At 46.4% G+C, this 18,153-nt stretch overlaps 1 protein-coding gene across 2 annotated transcripts in view; it reads left to right on the top strand.

The window, feature by feature from the left end:
• The window catches only part of WBP1L (WW domain binding protein 1 like), a 79,110-nt gene that overhangs the window by 43,724 nt on the left and 17,233 nt on the right, over positions 1 to 18,153 (top strand). For both annotated transcript variants that reach the window (XM_032281461.1, XM_032281462.1), the window contains exon 2: positions 13,707 to 13,809. In XM_032281461.1, coding sequence (XP_032137352.1) covers positions 13,707 to 13,809 — 103 coding nt within the window. The remainder of the gene's footprint in view (positions 1 to 13,706; positions 13,810 to 18,153) is intronic.

Here is an 18,153-nt window from a genome sequence, read left to right on the forward strand (position 1 = left end):
ATGTAGGCATAGAACTCATTAGTGGGCCTACTGTGGTTTAAGGGCCACTAGTGCAATCCCCACTTTTAAGAGGCAAGAGGTAAAGGTACAACTGTGGGAAGAAAAGGACCTACCTCATGAAACCAACTGTGAGCAGATGACAGTAGCCTTAATTCCCAGCCTGCGCCGCCCCGCTCTGCCTAAGTGCCAACTGCTACTCACTTGCTTTGCTGCATGCTACCTGCTATTTCAGCCCTCAGCTCTCTGCATAAGCCCTTGCTAAAGAAGCCATGCTTCTCAGTGGACTTATTCTATAGCAGAAGAGGCCGGCGATGAGGGATTCCTGGGGACTGCTTTTCCTTCTGAGTGTCCAGGGATGAAAGAGTGGTCCATGAACCAGGGTCCTGTACCTCTGTAGCCTGCCAGACCCCTCCCCCGACTCCAGCCTGCATGCCCCAGGACATTGACAAGTAGACCTTAATAAAACTGTGGGATATGTCGCAACTTCTGATTTTTGCTCTGGGATTTTCCTACCGGGGTTAAATAGCTTTTTCTGAAATTGTGATTCAGGTTCCTAATAGCAACACAGGAAATGGATTTTAATTTTTTTGCTGGCTGCTCTGTTGGGGGGCTGTTTAATGAGGATGTAGTTGCAGTGCAGCTTTGGCAGTAACAGTACTGGTGTGGATGGGAGCGTAGCTGACATGTCACTTCTTTTTTAAATTTATGTGTATGATATATGTATGTTTTAATGGAATGAGACAGAGTATAAATAATGTGACTTGATTATATGTAGGTACTCTTATGGGTAACTGTTGGGACATGTTTGGGATTCTAGAAAAAGGATATAAGTCTATTTCATGTTTAAAGAGCAGGAACTGTTTATTGTATTTCTTTTTAGATCCAGGGCAGTGGTTCTCAAGCTTGAATATACATAAACATAGCCAGGGGAGCGTGTTTTAGAAGGTGGATTTTCAGTCACTGCCCCCAGAGGGTCTCAGTCTCTCTATATTCTTGACAAATACTTCAGATGATTTGGGGCCCACAGACTGCACTTTGGGAAACACAACTGTATTTTGTTGCATTTGTTGTCTAAGGATGTTCATTGTTATATGGGGGCAAATTCACTCATTTGTAAGACGCCCTGATTTGTCCTGATTCACTGTGTTGCTCTTCCTCAGATTCTTGGCTAGTATGAGCCTTTGGGAGGCCCCAGACAAAATTGTTCCAGGATGCCCTGTGGGTTGAAGTCAGTGGACTCCTGTAGTCCCCACTACAGCAGAGGCCCCCTGTGACACTGTGGGCTCATGTTGAAGCAGCAGCCACCTCTTTTGATTCTAGGCTTTTCTCACATTTGTCACAAGCTCTACTCTTTGGCCTTACAGTTTAGGGCACTCTATAGCTAAAGGATGGGGGGCTGGGTCCTCCAGAGCCCTTTAGTAGTAAACCACACTGTCAGATCCGAGGGATGAGGCTGTATCTTATCAGACAAGATTTACTGGCTTGGTTAGGGGAAGCTGCCCATGTAACCCAGGCTATTTGTTCTTTCGGAAACTACTGAATTTAGCCAAATAGTATAAAATCCATTCCCAGTGTCTCATTCCATGCAAGACAAAGTCTTGGTTAACTTCTTAGCGATGGCTTGCCCTTTATGGGGAAGGATGGAATTGAGCTCTTTTAGTCAAAGCGTAAGGAGTAATTGTCAGGTATGGCGTATAATGGAAAGGATACGAAAAGAGTACATGACAACCCTACCATCAAAGAAAGGGAGATTAGGCTGGGCACAGTGGCTCCCGCCTGATATCCCAACACTGTTGGAGGCTGAGGCAGGAGGATCGCTTAAGCCCAAGAGTTTGAGACCAGCCTCAGCAACATAGCAAGATCCTATCTCTACAAACAATAAAAAAAATTAGCTGGGCAGGGTGGCGTGTGCCTTTGGTCCTAGCTGCTTAGGAGTCTGAGCTGGGAGTATTGCTTGAGCCCGGGAAGTTGAGGCTGCAGTGAACTATGATCATGTCATTGCCCTCCAGCCTTGGCAACAGAGTGAGACCCTGTAACAAGAGAAAAAAGAAAGAAAGAGAAAGGGAGACTAGACTAACACATAGGAAGCAATAGGCCAGGACTCCTGCTGCATCAGTCCCCTTGTAGAGCTTACTTTCTTCATCCTCAGCTCTTCTGTAACCTCTTTCCACCCAGTTCGAAAATGTGTGTCCTTGAATAGTTCTATTTATTTCCCTCAGCTCTTTGAACTGTCTTAAAAACCGATAGTGGCCAGGTGTGGTGGCTCACACCTATAATCCTAGCACTTTGGGAGGCTGAGGTGGGTGGATCACCTGACATCAGGTTTGAGGCCAGGCACAGTGGCTCATGCCTGTAATCCCAGCACTTTGGGAGACCGAGGCAGGCGGATCATGAGGTCAGGAGTTCGAGGCCAGCCTGGCCAACATGGTGAAACCCTGTCTCTACTAATAATACAAGAAAATTAGCTGGGTGTGGTGGCTCGTGCCTGTAGTCCCAGCTACTCAGGAGGCTGGAGCCGGAGAATGACATGAACCTGGGAGACGGAGGTTATAGTGAGTCGAGATTGCACCACTGCACACCAGCCTGGGCGACAGAGTGAGACCCTGTCTCAAAAAGCAAAGCAAAACAAAACAGAACAAAACAACCCAATAGTATTAGGGAGAATGTGATCTTTCTAATTGTAAAAATATGGGTGAATACATGAAGCTTTTCCTCCTTACCACCTACAAATATGTTTCTAAGGACCTGGACCAGAAAGTGCTGAATTTTCAGAACTCAAAGATTCTATCTAGGACAGAATAAAAATACTGGATTCTAAGTTAAAGTTGTTTGCTGTCTTATGTAGCCATTTCAAATGTCTGATTTATGAAAACTTTGTTATTCTTTGGCTACAGAGCATCACCAAAATCAGGTAGAACTTTGTCATAGTACATGTGCAGTGCTAGACTTTGGTCTCCTTCTAGAAAGCCATTCCTGGTTCAAGAATGGAAGGAAAGTTTGTTTTGCTGCTTACTCTGCAAGAGCAGCCACAGCCTGGCTGGGGTTTAAAAAAGAGACACCCAAGGTAAAGAATAAATATGAGAATTGCAAAAATATTTTTATGTTTATTCAAGTCTCCACCATAACCTAAGGGAGGAAATAGCCAAAGCCAACAACAAATTTACAAACTGGTACTTTGGAGATGATTTTATTTAATTAATTTATATATTTTTTACTGAGACAGACTCTTGCTCTGTCGCCCAGGCTGGAGTGCAGTGGTCCGATCTTGGTTCACTGCAACCTCCGCTGCCAGGGTTCAAGTGATTCTCATGCCTCAGCCTCCTGAGTAGGTGGGAATACAGGTGCGCACCACCCTGCCTTGCTAATTTTTTTGTAGTTTTAGTAGAGATGGGTTTTTGCCATGTTGGCCAGGCTGGTCTCGAACTCCTGACCTCAGGTGATCCACCCATCTTGGCCTCCCAAATTGCTGAGATTACAGGTGTGAGCCACCACCCCTGGTCTGGAGATTATTTTAATTGTTATACAAAGCCTGTGAGGTCTGGCCTCAGCTGAATTCTTAGCTCTCCTTTCACACTACTCTCCCTGAGATCACTGTACTCAGCCACACTAGTCTTGTTTCTCTTCCTTGAGCACACCAAGCTCATTCCTGTGCTGGTGTGTTTGTATGCATTTGATATTTCTTCTTCCTGGAACACTGTTCCCACAGGTGTGGTTTAAGCTGGCTCTTTTTCAGTAGTCAGGGCTCGACTCAGATGTCACCTACTCAGAGAGGCCTTTCCTGACCACCCCATTTAAAGCCCTTTGTCCCATTATCCTGTTATATTATCCTCAAGGAGCTCATTACTGCTAGTGAAATTCTAATTTCACTTGTTATTTGTCAGTTTTCCCAACTGGAACATATTTAAACCTTTTTGCCTTTGTCATTCTGCAATTTCATACAATATACCTAGGTGTGAGCTTTTTATTGTCTGGAAATTTTGTATCTTTAATCAGTCTTATTTAGAAACTTTTTAGTCATCTTTTTTTTTTTTTTTTTAAAGATGGCATTTTACCATAATGGCCAGGCTGGACTTGAACTCCTGACCTCAGGTGATCCACCCACCTCGGCCTCCCAAAGTGCTAGGATTACAGGCCTGAGCCACCGCGCCCAGCCTAGTCATCTCTCCATTCTTTTCTTCTCACCCTTCTTTCTCATTTTTCATTTCCATGTTTTTATTTTAACTTGTAGAAACATTTTTGATGGTTAATTTTCTCGTATCTGTTCTCTAGTTCATCAATTTTCTCTAACTTGGTCTCCTCTCTGTGTGACCCATCTGTTGAGTTTTTTATTTCAGTAACTATTTTTCTACAAGTTTTATCTGCCAGTTACTATCTCTTGTTTGGTGATGTTCTTTTCTTGTGTTTTTAATTATTTCTTTTTGGCTTTAATCATTTGAAACATGCTTGTATCTTATAATGTATCTGATCATGCTACTGAGTTTTTATCAGGGGGGTCTTACCCTCCTATTTGCTGAATTTCTCATCTTGTTTGTAATGGATTAGTTTTGCATACATTTTTTTTTTTTTTTTTTTTTGAGACAGAGTCTCACTTTGTCACCCAGGCTGGAGTGCAATGGCATTATCTTGGCTCACTGCAACCTCTGCCTCCCTGGTTCAAGCAATTCTGCCTCAGCCTCCTGGATAGTTGGGGTTACAAGCGCACGCCACCACACCCAGCTAATTTTTTGTATTTTTAGTAGAGATGGGGTTTTGTCGTGTTGGCGAGGATGGTTTCAATCTCCTGACCTCATGATCTGCCTGCCTTGGCCTTCCAAAGTGCTGGGATTACAGGCGTGAGCCACTGCGCCCGGCCTGCATACATTTTTATAATTTGGATTGTGAGCTTATCTTCAAAAGAACTTTATTTGTATGAATTCTTTGTGCTGTGGCTGAGCATAGATCTCTTCAGAGTTTTGTATTTCTGCCAGATGCAGGATCATTGCCAGCCTGGGACCACTTTGTGTGTTAAATTTTTGGCTTGGGGATCCTCAGACCTTGTAATAGTACAATTCTAATCTGAAATAATCTGTGATTGAAGATTATTAGAGGAGATACTGTTTTCCTCCCACTTCAGAGCTTTTTATTGTCACTATGTGCCATTGGGCTAATGTTTTTTTCTAATCTGTTCTCTCCCTCTGAGGGTCCCAGCTTTGGTTCTCAGCTCCAATTTCCTGTTTCAGGTGGGCCCAAGATCAACAAACTACTCCACTTTCTAGGTCAACTGGAAAGGCCTGACCTCATTTACTACTGTGGTTTCTAGTTGCCTCTATCATTTTTGGTCCCTGGTGATCTTCCTTGCTTTCTTGCAAGTTAGCTGTGTAATTAAAAAGGATTGTTGTAAACCCAGGATTTTATAGCAGAAGAATTTTTAGTTACCTACCCAGCTATATTGCCAGAAGCAGAAGCTCTCCCCTCCCACCCCCTAAATCTCTTGCTCATTGCTACAGCTGTAGCATCCCACATTGGGCCTGGTACCTGGTGGGGAAAGGGGGTCAATACATACGTGTTAAATGGAGAACTGAACATTTCCATAAGGAATTGGTTCTTGGCCAGGCATAGTGGCTCATAGCAGTAATCCCAGCACTTTGGGAGGCTGAGGTGGGAGGATCCCTTGAGCCCAGGAGTTCAAGACCAGCCTGGGCAACGTGAGGAGACCCTGTCTCTATTTAAACAAACAAACAAAAAGATTAAAAAAAAAAAAGAAGAAGAAGAAGAAGATTTAGTTCTTCCTGCAGGGAAAGCTGGAGGTGTTGCTCCAAATTCATTCATATCCAGCAGCCAAGGTATTTGGCATCCTGTGCTTTAGCATCCCAGGAAGAACTTCAGTTTTCCCGTTTTTCACTCTTAAACTTTAAAGTGTTTTCCTAAGGACATGATGCTGTTGCCATTAGCCAGTTGCTAACAGAGTTTTCCAGACTCATAAATTGGCAAATTAAAACCATGCCTGGGGAACCATTACTGCCCAGTGTGTCTTTTTATGCTGGCACTGAGAAAGTTTTTACGCTGATTAAATTGACCTTTGCAGTGGCCCAGCTAAGAATAGCAACTGTAAGATGTGGAAACTGTTGAGGAAAATGTTGTTAGTCCCACGGTTTATACTGCCACCAAAGAGAGGAGATAATTTTTTGCATATGTGCAGAAGGCATACTCATTATCCTTTCCATTGTGAAAATGTTCTTTCCAGTTTGGTGTTGGTCTTGCTTGTCTCTTCTTTGTGCCTGTGTTTTCTGTTTGGTGATCGTGTGTGCCCTGCCTCTCAGAGCTGGTCATGTGGCACCGGGGCTGAAGGCACATATGTGTAACAGATGGGGCTCCTAGTAGCTGCTACCACGATTATTCCCGACATGAGAGGCCTCAGCATAAGAGCATTCATTACGCACCAAAGTTTCTTTTTGACAAGTTCTATATTTCTAGCTTTCTGGGGTTTTGTTTTAGTCATGGAGTTTTGTACAAATGAAAACGATAGGAAGCTGACATTTTTAAAAATTCAAGTCTGATCTTGTCCCCTCCCTGTATAGACTGGTCCCTACCTACCTAATTCCCCTATCTACTTCTTAACCATCTCCTTCTAGCCAAAGGGCTTTGCTTGTACCATTTTCTCTGCCTACAGTGTTCTTCCTGTCCTCTTCCTAGCTACTGACTTCCTTTTTTTTTTTTTTGAGACGGTCTCGTTCTGTCACCCAGGCTGGAGTGCAGTGGCACAGCCATCTCAGCTCAGTGCAACCTCTGCCTCAAGGGTTCAAACAATTCTTCTGCCTCAGCCTCCCAAGTAACTGAGACTACAGGCATGTGCGACCATGCCTGGCTAATTTTTTGTATTTTTTAGTAGAGACAGGGTTTCACCATGTTAGCCAGGATGGTCTCGAGCTCCTAACCTCATGATCTGCCTGCCTCAGCCTCCCAAAGTGCTGGATTACAGGTGTGAGCCACTGTGCCTGGCCTGACTTTCTAACCATACAGTCAATCTCAGTTCAAGCTTACCTTCCTTCCAGAAGCTGTCCTGGACCTTCTTCACCAGTTCCTAGGTCTTATCTATTATTCACTGTCACCTAATCTGTTCTTTTTCTTCTTTTTTTTTTTTTTTTTTTTTTTTGAGACGGGGTTTCGCTCTTGTTACCCAGGCTGGAGTGCAATGGCACGATCTCGGCTCACCGCAACCTCCGCCTCCTGGGTTCAGGCAATTCTCCTGCCTCAGCCTCCTGAGTAGCTGAGATTACAGGCACGCGCCACCATACCCAGCTAATTTTTTGTAGTTTTAGTAGAGACGGGGTTTCACCGTGTTGACCAGGATGGTCTCGATCTCTTGACCTCGTGATCCACCCGCCTCGGCCTCCCAAAGTGCTGGGATTACAGGCGTGAGCCACCGCGCCCGGCCTCTTTTTCTTCTTAACATTGTAGTTGCAGTTTTATCTGCATAATTATTTTGCCATCTTTCATTAGACTGCAAGTTCCTCGAGGATGGCCTGAACAATATAATAATGTCTGATGTGCTTTGAAGATGTTTAGAAGAAACGGTGTGCTGGCTCATGCCTGTAATCCCAGCGCTTTGGGAGGCCAAGATGGGAGGATTGCTTAAGGCCAGGAGTTCGAGATGAGCCCCAGCAACATAGTGAGACCCTGCCTCTACCAAAAAAGTAAAAATAAACGTTTAGTCAGATGTGGTGGCACGTGCCTGTTGTCCTAGCTACTCAGGAGGCTGAGGCAGCAGGATCATGTGAGCCCAGGAGTTTGAGGCTGCAATGGTCCCACTGCATTCCAGCCTAGGCAACAGAGTAAGACCTTATCTCCAATAAATACATAAATAGTAAAGGCATAGGATAATTATAAAGGTTGCTGAGAATTTTTCATATTGACCTTTCCATCGCATTCTTTCCAGTTCCTTTTTCTTTTCTTCATGTGTCTGGAGCAGCCCACGTTGCCACAGAGAACTTGGCTGTTCTGAAACAATACTGAGTGAAGGCAAAGTGCTGTTTCGATGGTCTTTCATGCCCAGCAATAATGGTTCACAGGATAATGTTGATAGTAGGAGCTCAGAGAAGTTAAGTAGCTAAGTAGCCCAAGGTCTTACAGTTACTTTAAGAGCTGGGCTTTGAACCCAAGTCCAGCTTTTTTTTTTTTTTTTTTTTTTTTTGGACAGGGTCTGGCTCTTGTCACCCAGGCTAGAGTGCAGTGGTGTGATCATGGCTCACTTCAGCCTCCATCTCCTGGGCTCAAGCAATCCTCCCACTTCAGCCTCCCAAGTAGCTGGGACTACAGGTGTGCAATATCACACCCAGCTAATTTTATTTTTTTGGTAGAGATGGGGTTTTGCCATGTTGTCCAGGCTGGTCTCAAACTCCTGGGCTTCCAATAATCCACCCACCTTGGCTTCCCAAAGTGCTGTAATCATAGATGTGAGCCACCACACCTGGCCCCAGTGAACTCTTAACTACTTAAATTTTGTGTAGATCTTGAGCCACCTGAGTGTGTTTGAATCCTGGGTATGACCAATGATTAGGCTCCTCATATAAGGAGGGGGGTGGAAGAGCATCAGGCAGCATTTCCACATCATTGTTCTTTGCTGTGGATTTGCATGAAAGGAGACAGATTTCATGAGCTTTGCATTAGCTTGAGGCTGCTATGCCAGAGGAGAAAGTGGGTGGGGAAAATAATAAAACTTTAAAGTCATAGGAGATGGCTGGGTGTGGTGGTTCACGCCTGTAATCCCAGCACTTTGGGAGACTGAAGCAGGCAGATCATTTGAGGTCAGGAGTTCAAGACCAGCCTGACCAACATGGTGAAACCCCCGCTCTACTAAAAATTAAAAAAATGAGCTGGACGTGGTGGTGGGCACCTATAATCCCAGCTACTCGGGAGGCTGAGGCAGGAGAATCACTTGAACCCAGGAGGCGGAGGTTGCGGTGAGTCAGAATCATGCTACTGCACTCCAGCCTGGGTGACAGAGTGAGACTCCATCTCAAAAAAAACAAAAAGTTGAAGGAGACATTACCGGTGATCTTAACTAGCCCTAGGGCCATTTAGTAACTTGCCTGAAGTCCGTTCCTGTGTAGTGATAGAGCTGGAGTCTACAAAACTTAGCCGGGTGTGTGGTGTGCACCTGCAGTCCCAGCTACTCAGAAGGCTGAGGCAGGAGGATCAGTTGAGCCTGGAGGTCGAGGCTGCAGGGAGCCGTGATCATGCCACTTTGCTCTAGCCTGGGCAACAGTTAGACTCTGAGTCAAAAAAAAAAAAAAAAGTGGCAGGGGGCAGGGAGAGCTGGGGCCAAACCCAAGGCTCCTGGGTTTTCCACGCCACTGTTAACTGACACCAGCAGGTCTGTCTGAAGGAACTCACTTTGGCACTCACATCTCACTGTCTCCCGAATCCTCCTTCGCTTCTTCCTTGCTAGAGGTCCACCTTCTTTCCATCCTCCTGCAGCAGAAAATGACAGTTCCCATAACCAAGAGCATCCCAGGCAGCTTGGGGAGTCTGTATTTGGAGGAGGGAGAAGGAACACAGGAAACTAGATATATAGATGGCCATAACTTGTAATGATCCAACTTAATGATTTTTTGACTTTACAATGGTACAATTGACATACGCAGCCAGTAGAAATCATTTGGTTTTTCACTTTTAATAAAGTATTAAGTAGATGACATGAGAGATTCAACACTTTATTGTAAAACAGAATTTGTGTTAGAGGATTTTACCCAACTGTAGGGTAATGTAAGTGTTCCGAGCATGTTTAAGGTACGCTAGGCTAAGCTGTGCTGTTCAGTAGGTTAAGTGTGTTAAATGCATTTTGACTTATGATATTTTCAATTTATGATGGGTTTACCAGAACACAACCCCATCGTAAGCCGAGGCACTTCTGTACTAGATTAAAAAGTGTTTGAGGAACAGCGGATTAAATGATGCTTCCAGTGTTCTGTCCTACCTGGGAAAGTGGAGGCCAAACGGTGAAGCAGAGCGAGGTCTTGTTTATTCCAGGCCTCCTGCCTCGGTGCACGGAGGATCTGAGAGGAAAGCTGACTGACACCAGTAGGTCATGAGGATGCCACTTGTTTATATTTCAAATGCATTCCATTCTGTGTCTCACTTAGGACAAGTTGGCAGCCCTGTGTCCCAAGCCTGGGCCGCCTCTGGTGAATTTTCCTGAAACCGAAGTGTCATTGGATTCTTTCTGGTGCCGGATGTAGGCAGCACTGCCTCTTTTAGAAACTATGTGGACACTTTGAACTGTGCTCTTGCAAGCCAGTGCCAGAAGAATGGCATTTGCAGGGCCTGGTAAACTTGGGAGAAACTTTCTGATGTTTTTATGAAAGGCATGTTTTGCTCTGAAGTCAGAGTGTGTGTTCTGGCCAATGTAGCTTGCATAGATCTGTTTTCTCTGCATGCACCAGGCCCCAGAGGAGACATTGACTAGATAGCCAGTGTCTCATTTTGCTTGTGGTGGGCATAGGATGGTGAAAACGGAGGGAGGGAGGAGTACAGGGACAAGATATTTAAATGGTCCATAACTTGGATTTTTGACTACGATGGTGCAAATGGCATACTCAGCCAGTAGAAGTCGTTCTGTTCTTCACTTTCAGTACAGGATTAGGTAGATGGTATGAGAAATCCAACTAGATAGCCAGTGTCTCCTTTTGCTTATGGTGGGCATGAGAGGGTGGAGGAGGGAGGAAGGAGCACATAGAACTCTGCATGCAATGTTGTAAGGGCCTCATTGTCAGGGTTTATAAATGCCACGTTTCCTTCTTTCTAAACTCCTTTACATCAGGTATAAAGCTTTTAAGATTAAGAAACACCTAAAGATGTATCGTGGGACCGGGTGCGGTGGCTCATGCGTGTAATCCCAGCACTTTGGGAGGCCTAGGCGGGTTGATCACCAGGTCAGGAGATTGAGACCATCCTGGCCAACATGGTGAAACCCCATAGTATTTAGTCTACTAAAATACAAAAAAACAAGCTGGGCATGGTAGTGCGTGCCTGTAGTCTCAGCTACTCTGGAGGCTGAAGCAGGAAAATCACTTGAACCCGGAAGGTGGAGGTTGCAGTGAGCCAAGATCGCGCCATTGCACTCCAGCCTCAAAAAAAAAAAAAGAGCCGGGCGCGGTGGCTCACGCCTGTAATCCCAGCACTTTGGGAGGCCGAGGCGGGTGGATCACGAGGTCAAGAGCTCAAGACCATCCTGGTCAACATGGTGAAACCCCGTCTCTACTAAAAATACAAAAAAAATTAGCTGGGCATGGTGGTGCATGCCTGTAATCCCAGCTACTCAGGAGGCTGAGGCAGGAGAATTGCCTGAACCCAGGAGGCGGAGGTTGCGGTGAGCGGAGATCGCGCCATTGCACTCCAGCCTGGGTAGCAAGAGCGAAACTCTGTCTCAAAAAAAAAAAAAAAAAAAGATATATGGTAGAAACTTGCACTAAGCCGGGGGACTGGTTTTCAGCCCTGTGCTTTCTCTTGTCCTCTCTGTCGCTTCAGGTGTCAGTCCTGTTTCTGCCCAGCCACTAGCCCTGTAGACAGTCACTGGAGTGCTTTGTGTGTACCCTTGGCCAAGTAGACAGTGGAGTAAAGCAAGGCCCAGAGAGGAGGAGCTGACCACGTGACTTCAGTTTCCACTGGCAGCCATCCGCCTGGATGTGCACTGTGGGCAGGACCAATCTTAGTCGCAGCAAATACTGTGGCTTTAGTTTCTTCGCTGAGCAGGGCGTTTTTCCTTCTGAACTCTGAGCTTCTTGGGGATCGGGACAATGTCTTATTCATCTTTGTATCGCTTGAACCCAAGACAATGCTTGGCACAAAGAGAGCGTCCAGTAGATGACTGTGTTATTGTTTAGGATGAAGACATGTTGAAGGCCACAGATAGCAGATGCTTTACAGGGCTCATCATCTGCATAGTGGCCTCAAGTACATTTTGGGCTGAGGTTAACGTTGGCCTGGGAGGTATTTGGTATCTTTACATGTGAAACTTTTTTTTTTTTTTTTGAAGTTCCCCTCCATCCTAATCCACTAGTGCCATGGACAGAATTTGGCAGACTGCTAGATGGCCACTCAGCATTGCCCGTTATGTGAGTGTCCCCGACAAGGGACAGTATGAATCCTGGATCCAGTCAGGATTCTTTTTTTTTTTTTTTTTTTTTAAGACAGGGTTTCACCATGTTGGTCAGGCTGGTCTTGAACTCCCGACATCAGGTGATCCGCCCGCCTTGGCCTTCAAAGTGCTTGGATTACAGGCATGAGCCACCACACCCGGCCAGGATTCTTATTCAATAAGCAAAAAAGATCTAGCAGATTGAAATTGGATGGGGTTATCTGACCAGTTTGCCCCTTTATTGAAAAGTGAAGAATTTCAGTTGTAGATTTTTTTTGTTGTTGCCGTCTTTGGGATCACACTGTGAATTAACCTTCAAGAGCAAGTGTTTTAACTTGCTATCCATAACTGAGCAGATGTGAATCCTAGAATACATACTGCATTAATTATTCCAGGAAGTTTCACAGAAAAGCCAGTTTTATTTAAAACGGTACTGCTAATTACCAGAGAATCATCCTCCTTCTACTGGCTGAGGTTAGCACCAGAACTTGAAATGTTTCTACTCGGATGGAAAGAAAGTAGCTGGGCACGGTGGCTCACGCCTATAGTCCCAGCTACTCGGGACGCTGAGGCAGGAGAATTGCCTGAAACCGGGAGGCGGAGGTTGCAGTGAGCCGAGGTTGTGCCACTGCACTCCAGCCTGGCATCTAGTAACAGAGCAAGACTCTGTCTCAAAAAAAAAAAAAAAGAAGGTGAGGCAGCCCTTTTCTGTCCTGTCTGAGGAAAACTTCACTCTGCCAGTTGCTTTTGTGTCCTGAATTTCCTCACCTCTTTAACAAACCATATTTTTGGCCAGGCGCAGTGGCTCACGCCTGTAATTCCTGCACTTTGGGAGGCCAAGACAGGTGGATCATGAGGTCAAGAGATCAAGACCATCCTGGCCAACATGGTGAAACCCCATCTTTACTAAAAATACAAAAATTAGCAGGGCATGGTGGTGCGTACCTGTAATCCCAGCTACTCAGGAGGCTGAGGCAGGAGAATCACTTGAACCCGGGAAGCAGAGGTTGTAGTGAACCAAGATCGCGCACTGCAGCCTGGCCACTGAGCGAGACTCTGTCTCCAAAAAAAACAAAAACAAAACCAACTATATTTTTTCCCTAAACTCGGTTATTGTTGTGTAATTCTTTTAAAGTGTTTTTTCTTTTTTTTTTGAGACGGAGTTTCGCTCTTGTTACCCAGGCTGGAGTGCAATGGCACGATCTCGGCTCACCGCAACCTCCGCCTCCTGGGTTCAGGCAATTCTCCTGCCCCAGCCTCCTGAGTCGCTGGGATTACAGGCACGCGCCACCATGCCCAGCTAATTTTTTGTATTTTTAGTAGAGACGGGGTTTCACCATGTTGACCAGGATGGTCTCGATCTCTTGACCTCGTGATCCACCCGCCTCGGCCTCCCAAAGTGCTGGGATTACAGGCTTGAGCCACCGCGCCCGGCCTTAAAGTGTTTTTTCTTAATGGAATAAACATTATACATCAATATACAAACTGTTTTGGGGGCAGGCGAGTAGACAGCTAGGAGGACAGTGATGAGAAGGAGAGTGTTCAGAAGCTGTCATTTAATATGCTCACATGCCTTTTCTTTTTTTCTTAGGATAAGGAAGCCTGTGTGGGTACCAACAATCAAAGCTACATCTGTGACACAGGACACTGCTGTGGACAGTCTCAGTGCTGCAACTACTACTATGAACTCTGGTGTAAGTCCTTGCCTGGGTGTCTCTTGGTATCCCAGGGTCCCAGTTACTCCTTCTGCTCGGTGGGGAACTGTGGGAATCAGCTCTTTTCTGAGTCTCTTGGGGACAGTGTTGGTGAGTGGAATCTGTGGGTTCCAGAAGTGCTTCCTTTGTAGAGGAAGAGAGTTCTGGTGGTCTTTGGATGTTGTTAGCTGAAGACTGGAGAATATGGTCTCTGCCACGTCTGCTGCAGAAGCTCCTGCCTGGGGTTCTGGATGCCCCCTTCCATCGTGCGCTGAGCAGCTGACAACAGCTTAGATCCTTCCTTGGGCCAGGCTAGGTGCCCCGGCTTGCCATTTTTGCAGAGAGATTGCAAGCCAAGCTACTGTGAATGCCAGGCCACTCTAGATGGCCACTATGCTATTTTCTTGTGAGGACCTCAGGGGCTTCCAGAATTTCCCATAGAACCTCATGGAGTGTCTCTGTTTCTGAGGGTCCATCTGAAAGGAATAGTCTGTGTCTAGGTTGCTGCCTATAGAGGACCTTCTGGAGAGAGGAAGTCTTGAGACTCAGCTCCTTTTATTTCTTCCCCAGTTCTCACATGGAAGCTCCTGGAGGATCCCCCAGTGTACCTAACCTTTCACTGTCAGCTAAATGCCATGAGGAGGCTGAGCGCAGTGGCTTAGGCTTGTAATCCCAGCACCCTGGGAGGCCAAGGCGCTTATATTGCTTGAGCCCAGGAGTTTGAGACTAGCCTGGCCAACATGGTGAAACCTTCCCTCTCTACTAAAAATACAAAAATTAGCCGGGTAGTCCCAGCTACTTGGGAGGCTGAGGCAGGAGAATCACTTGAACCCGGGAGGTGGAGGTTGCAGTGAGCCAAGATCAAACCACTGCACTCCAGCCTGGGCAACAGAGTGAGATTCTATCTGAGAAAAAAAAAAATGCCCTGTGGAGACTGTGCTTATCTTGCCACTGGTTTGACTGAGGCCAAAACCACTTGCTTCTTCAAGTTGCACGACAGTGGTGATATTGTTAAGTCTTCAGGGAGTGACCCAGGGTTGCTTGAACTGACACTGTTTGTACTCTGACCTTCCCGGAACTCAGATGAGACAGTGTAGAATGCTGGACACAGAATGAGAGCCTGTGTGGGGGAGGGGGGTCACTAGGACAGAGAGGCCCCCGGTGACTGACATTACATTGGTTCTTACAGCTGTCTCTTGAGAAAGGAGAGTACAGACAGTTTCCCCAGATGATTCTATGCCCTCATCACTGTCACCATTTGGAAACAGACTTCGGGCTTTTCAAACCGTGCCCTTGCCCCTACCATCCTATCTGCCCTTTTCCCCCTTCTCCTTCCCTGTCAACTCCCTGTGTCAGTGATACGGCGAAAAAGCCTCCAGAAGGACTATTGTTTGGGCCAGAAAGGAAATTAGACTCTTGGCTGGGAGGTCTCTCCCTCTGAAATGTGGCTGTATTTGTAGCCAACAGGAGTGGCTCCTCCAAACAAGACCTCTCCCTCACCCTTGCCTTTCCCTTTTGAGGACTGAGGACAGGCCCATTTGCCTTTCTGAGGAATTCCAGGAGCAATCCAGTGCAGGAGAGCCCAGGGCTCAAGATGTCCCCACCAGACCTGCAGATATGTAAGCTGCAGTGAAGGAGGGCACAGTCATTGCTGTTATTTTACAAGGGGTGGGGCTGAGAAACTTACTAGAGGACACACAGTGCCAAGCAGGTAGACAGACTCTGTTTAAATGTTTTAAAATGTAGATAGCCACAGGGTTCAAATTCTCCCTCCCACCCTTTGTTAAAACAGAAGTCGAAGCTGGGCTGCCAAAAAGCCACAGAGCTGCAGTTTGTTTTTCTGAGGCCTGGCCAGGCGGCATCAGTTGCGAAAAGGAACGAAGTTGCTGATGGCCCCATCACAGATTGACAGAGCCTCCTGGGCTTTTGGCAGAGCAGACTCAAGAGCCACTGGAATTGGGTCACCAAAGGCAGGGCCGGAGGGTGGAGTGGGGGGGACAGGTAGACCCAGAGGACAAGGAGGTAGTCTGGGAAAGCGGTGCCTTACCCCAAGGGCTTAAAGTCAGAAGAGCTGTGTGAATAGCTTAGTGTCTCTCCAGCTATGGGCATTTGGGAAAGGAGGAGGCTGGGCAGATAGCAGTGTCTACACGGAGAGAAAAGTGCCCCTGGCAAGGTGTGGTGGCTCATGCCTATAATCCTAGCAGTTTGGGAAGCCAAGGTGGGCAGATCGCAAGATCAGGAGTTCGAGACCAGCCTGGCCAAAATGGTGAAACTCCGTCTCTACTAAAAATACAAAAATTAGCTGGGCGTGGTGGCGGGCACCTGTAATCACAGCTACCTGGGGGGCTGAGGCAGGAGAATTGCTTGAACCCAGGAGACGGAGGTTGTAGTGAGCCAAAGATCGCACCGTTGCACTCCGGCCTGGGCGACAGAGCAAGACTCCAACTCAAAAAAGAAAAGAAAAGGTGCCCTGTTATATGAGCTGGCATGTGTTTCCACGTTCTGGAGTCATGGGAGGCATAAAAGCAAAACACCCCTCTCAGGAAGCCCTCCGATCTCCCTCCTTATTGGGGTCATGGCCTCTGCCTGGTGTGTACGGGAGGGAGGTTGATGTTGGAACGAACACCTGAAGTTCCCATCAAAATGGCACCTTTTGTTGCTTTCAGTCCTGTTCCTCTAACTGCTTCTCAACTTTGTCTAAAGTGTGAAAGTCATGGGCTTTGGGCAGATTTCCTTCCCACCTTCCTTTGGAAAGAAAAATCCTCAGCCAGGAAATCCTTTGGCAGAGTTTTCATAAGACACCTCCTTAACTATAGTTGCCTACAGGAAAGGCCTCAGGGAAAAAATGCCATGTCTACCCACCCTTTACCTCCACTAAACTGAATTTTCCTGTGTGCTGAGGCAAGTTCTCATTTCTCACACACATACTTACACACACACCCACGGTTTACACAGACACAGAAGCACACATAGACCTGAGCTCTGGCTGGCAACCTTTCCCACGTCTTTTCAATCGTCCATAACCTAAACCAGTTACTGGGGCTGCACGTGACGAGATCGGAAGATCCTATTTTATAGGGGCAATAGTTGAGGTTTATTATGAGGACCTGATTGTTGTTGTTATTATCTCCATGCATTTAATGGCACCTATACTTTAGTTTGTCATTCCATCAGTTATTCATTCAGCAAACCCTTATTCCCATGCTTTTGAACTTTGGCGGGCATCAGAATTTCCTGAAGGACTGCTGAAAACACATACTTCTGGGCCCTACTCCCAGATTTTTTGATTCAAGACTGAGACTCAAAAACCCGAGTGTGCAATTCTAACAAGTTCCTAGTGGATGCTGTGGCCTCCTCTGGGCTGGAAACTCTGGAGAGACAAAATTCCTACCTTCAGAAGGAATCCAGTGGGGAGGAGATAAACTGTCCAGTGGAAACCCCAAAGCCACGTCTCCCACTTCTCATCCCAAGGCTCTTTCCACTCATCAAGCTGCATTTTCCAGGGAGAGATCAAAGTTGGGAATTTTTGCCCTTGAGATAATTTGGGAGAATTTCACCCAGGCATCAATTTCCCCTGGTTTGGGCTTTAGGTGGGAGAGGAGTGTGTTTCTGAACAGTGGAATTTCCCTGAGGTGATACGAAACAGGCTATTAGCAAATCCCGTCAGTGCTTCCCAACTTGTTTTTCATCTTTCTTTCTTTCTTTTCTTTTTTCTTTCTTTCCTTCCTTCCTTCCTTCCTTCCTCCCTCTCTTTCTTTCTTTCTTTTCCTCTTTCTCTTTCCTCTCTCTCCTTTCCTTCCCTCCCACCTCCCTCCCCACCCCCTCCCTCTCTTCCTTCTTCTCACCTCCCTACTCCCTCTTCTCTTTCCCTCTCTTCCCTCCCTTCCCCTCCTTCCCCCATCTCCTCCCCTCCCTCTTCTCCTACTTCCACCTCCCCTCCTCTGCCCCCTCCCCTGTCCCCTTCCTCTGCCCCTCCCCTCCCTCCCTGTCTCCCTTCCTTTGTCCCTTCCTCCCTCCCTCCCTCCCTCTTTTTTTGTGTATGAGACAAGATTTCACTCTGTTCACCCAGGCTGGAGTGTAGTGGCATGATCTTTGCTCACTGCAGCCTTAATCTCCTGGACTCAAGGAAGGGATCCTCTGAGTAGCTGGGGCTATGAGTGCGTGCCACCACACCGGGCTAATTTTTGTATTTTTTTGTAGAGATAAGATTTCACCATGTTGCCCAAACTTCAGTTTTTACCTGCGTTTTTTTTTGTTTTCTTTTTTTTAGTTTGTCTTAAGATGCCCGTTATTAGCAAGAGCTCAGTAAATAGGAGTTGACTGAATTTCCAGTGAATTTTACCA

Source organism: Sapajus apella, unplaced genomic scaffold (assembly GCF_009761245.1).
Source record: "Sapajus apella isolate SASKATOON/1434 unplaced genomic scaffold, GSC_monkey_1.0 scaffold13, whole genome shotgun sequence".
Lineage (NCBI taxonomy): Eukaryota > Metazoa > Chordata > Mammalia > Primates > Cebidae > Sapajus > Sapajus apella.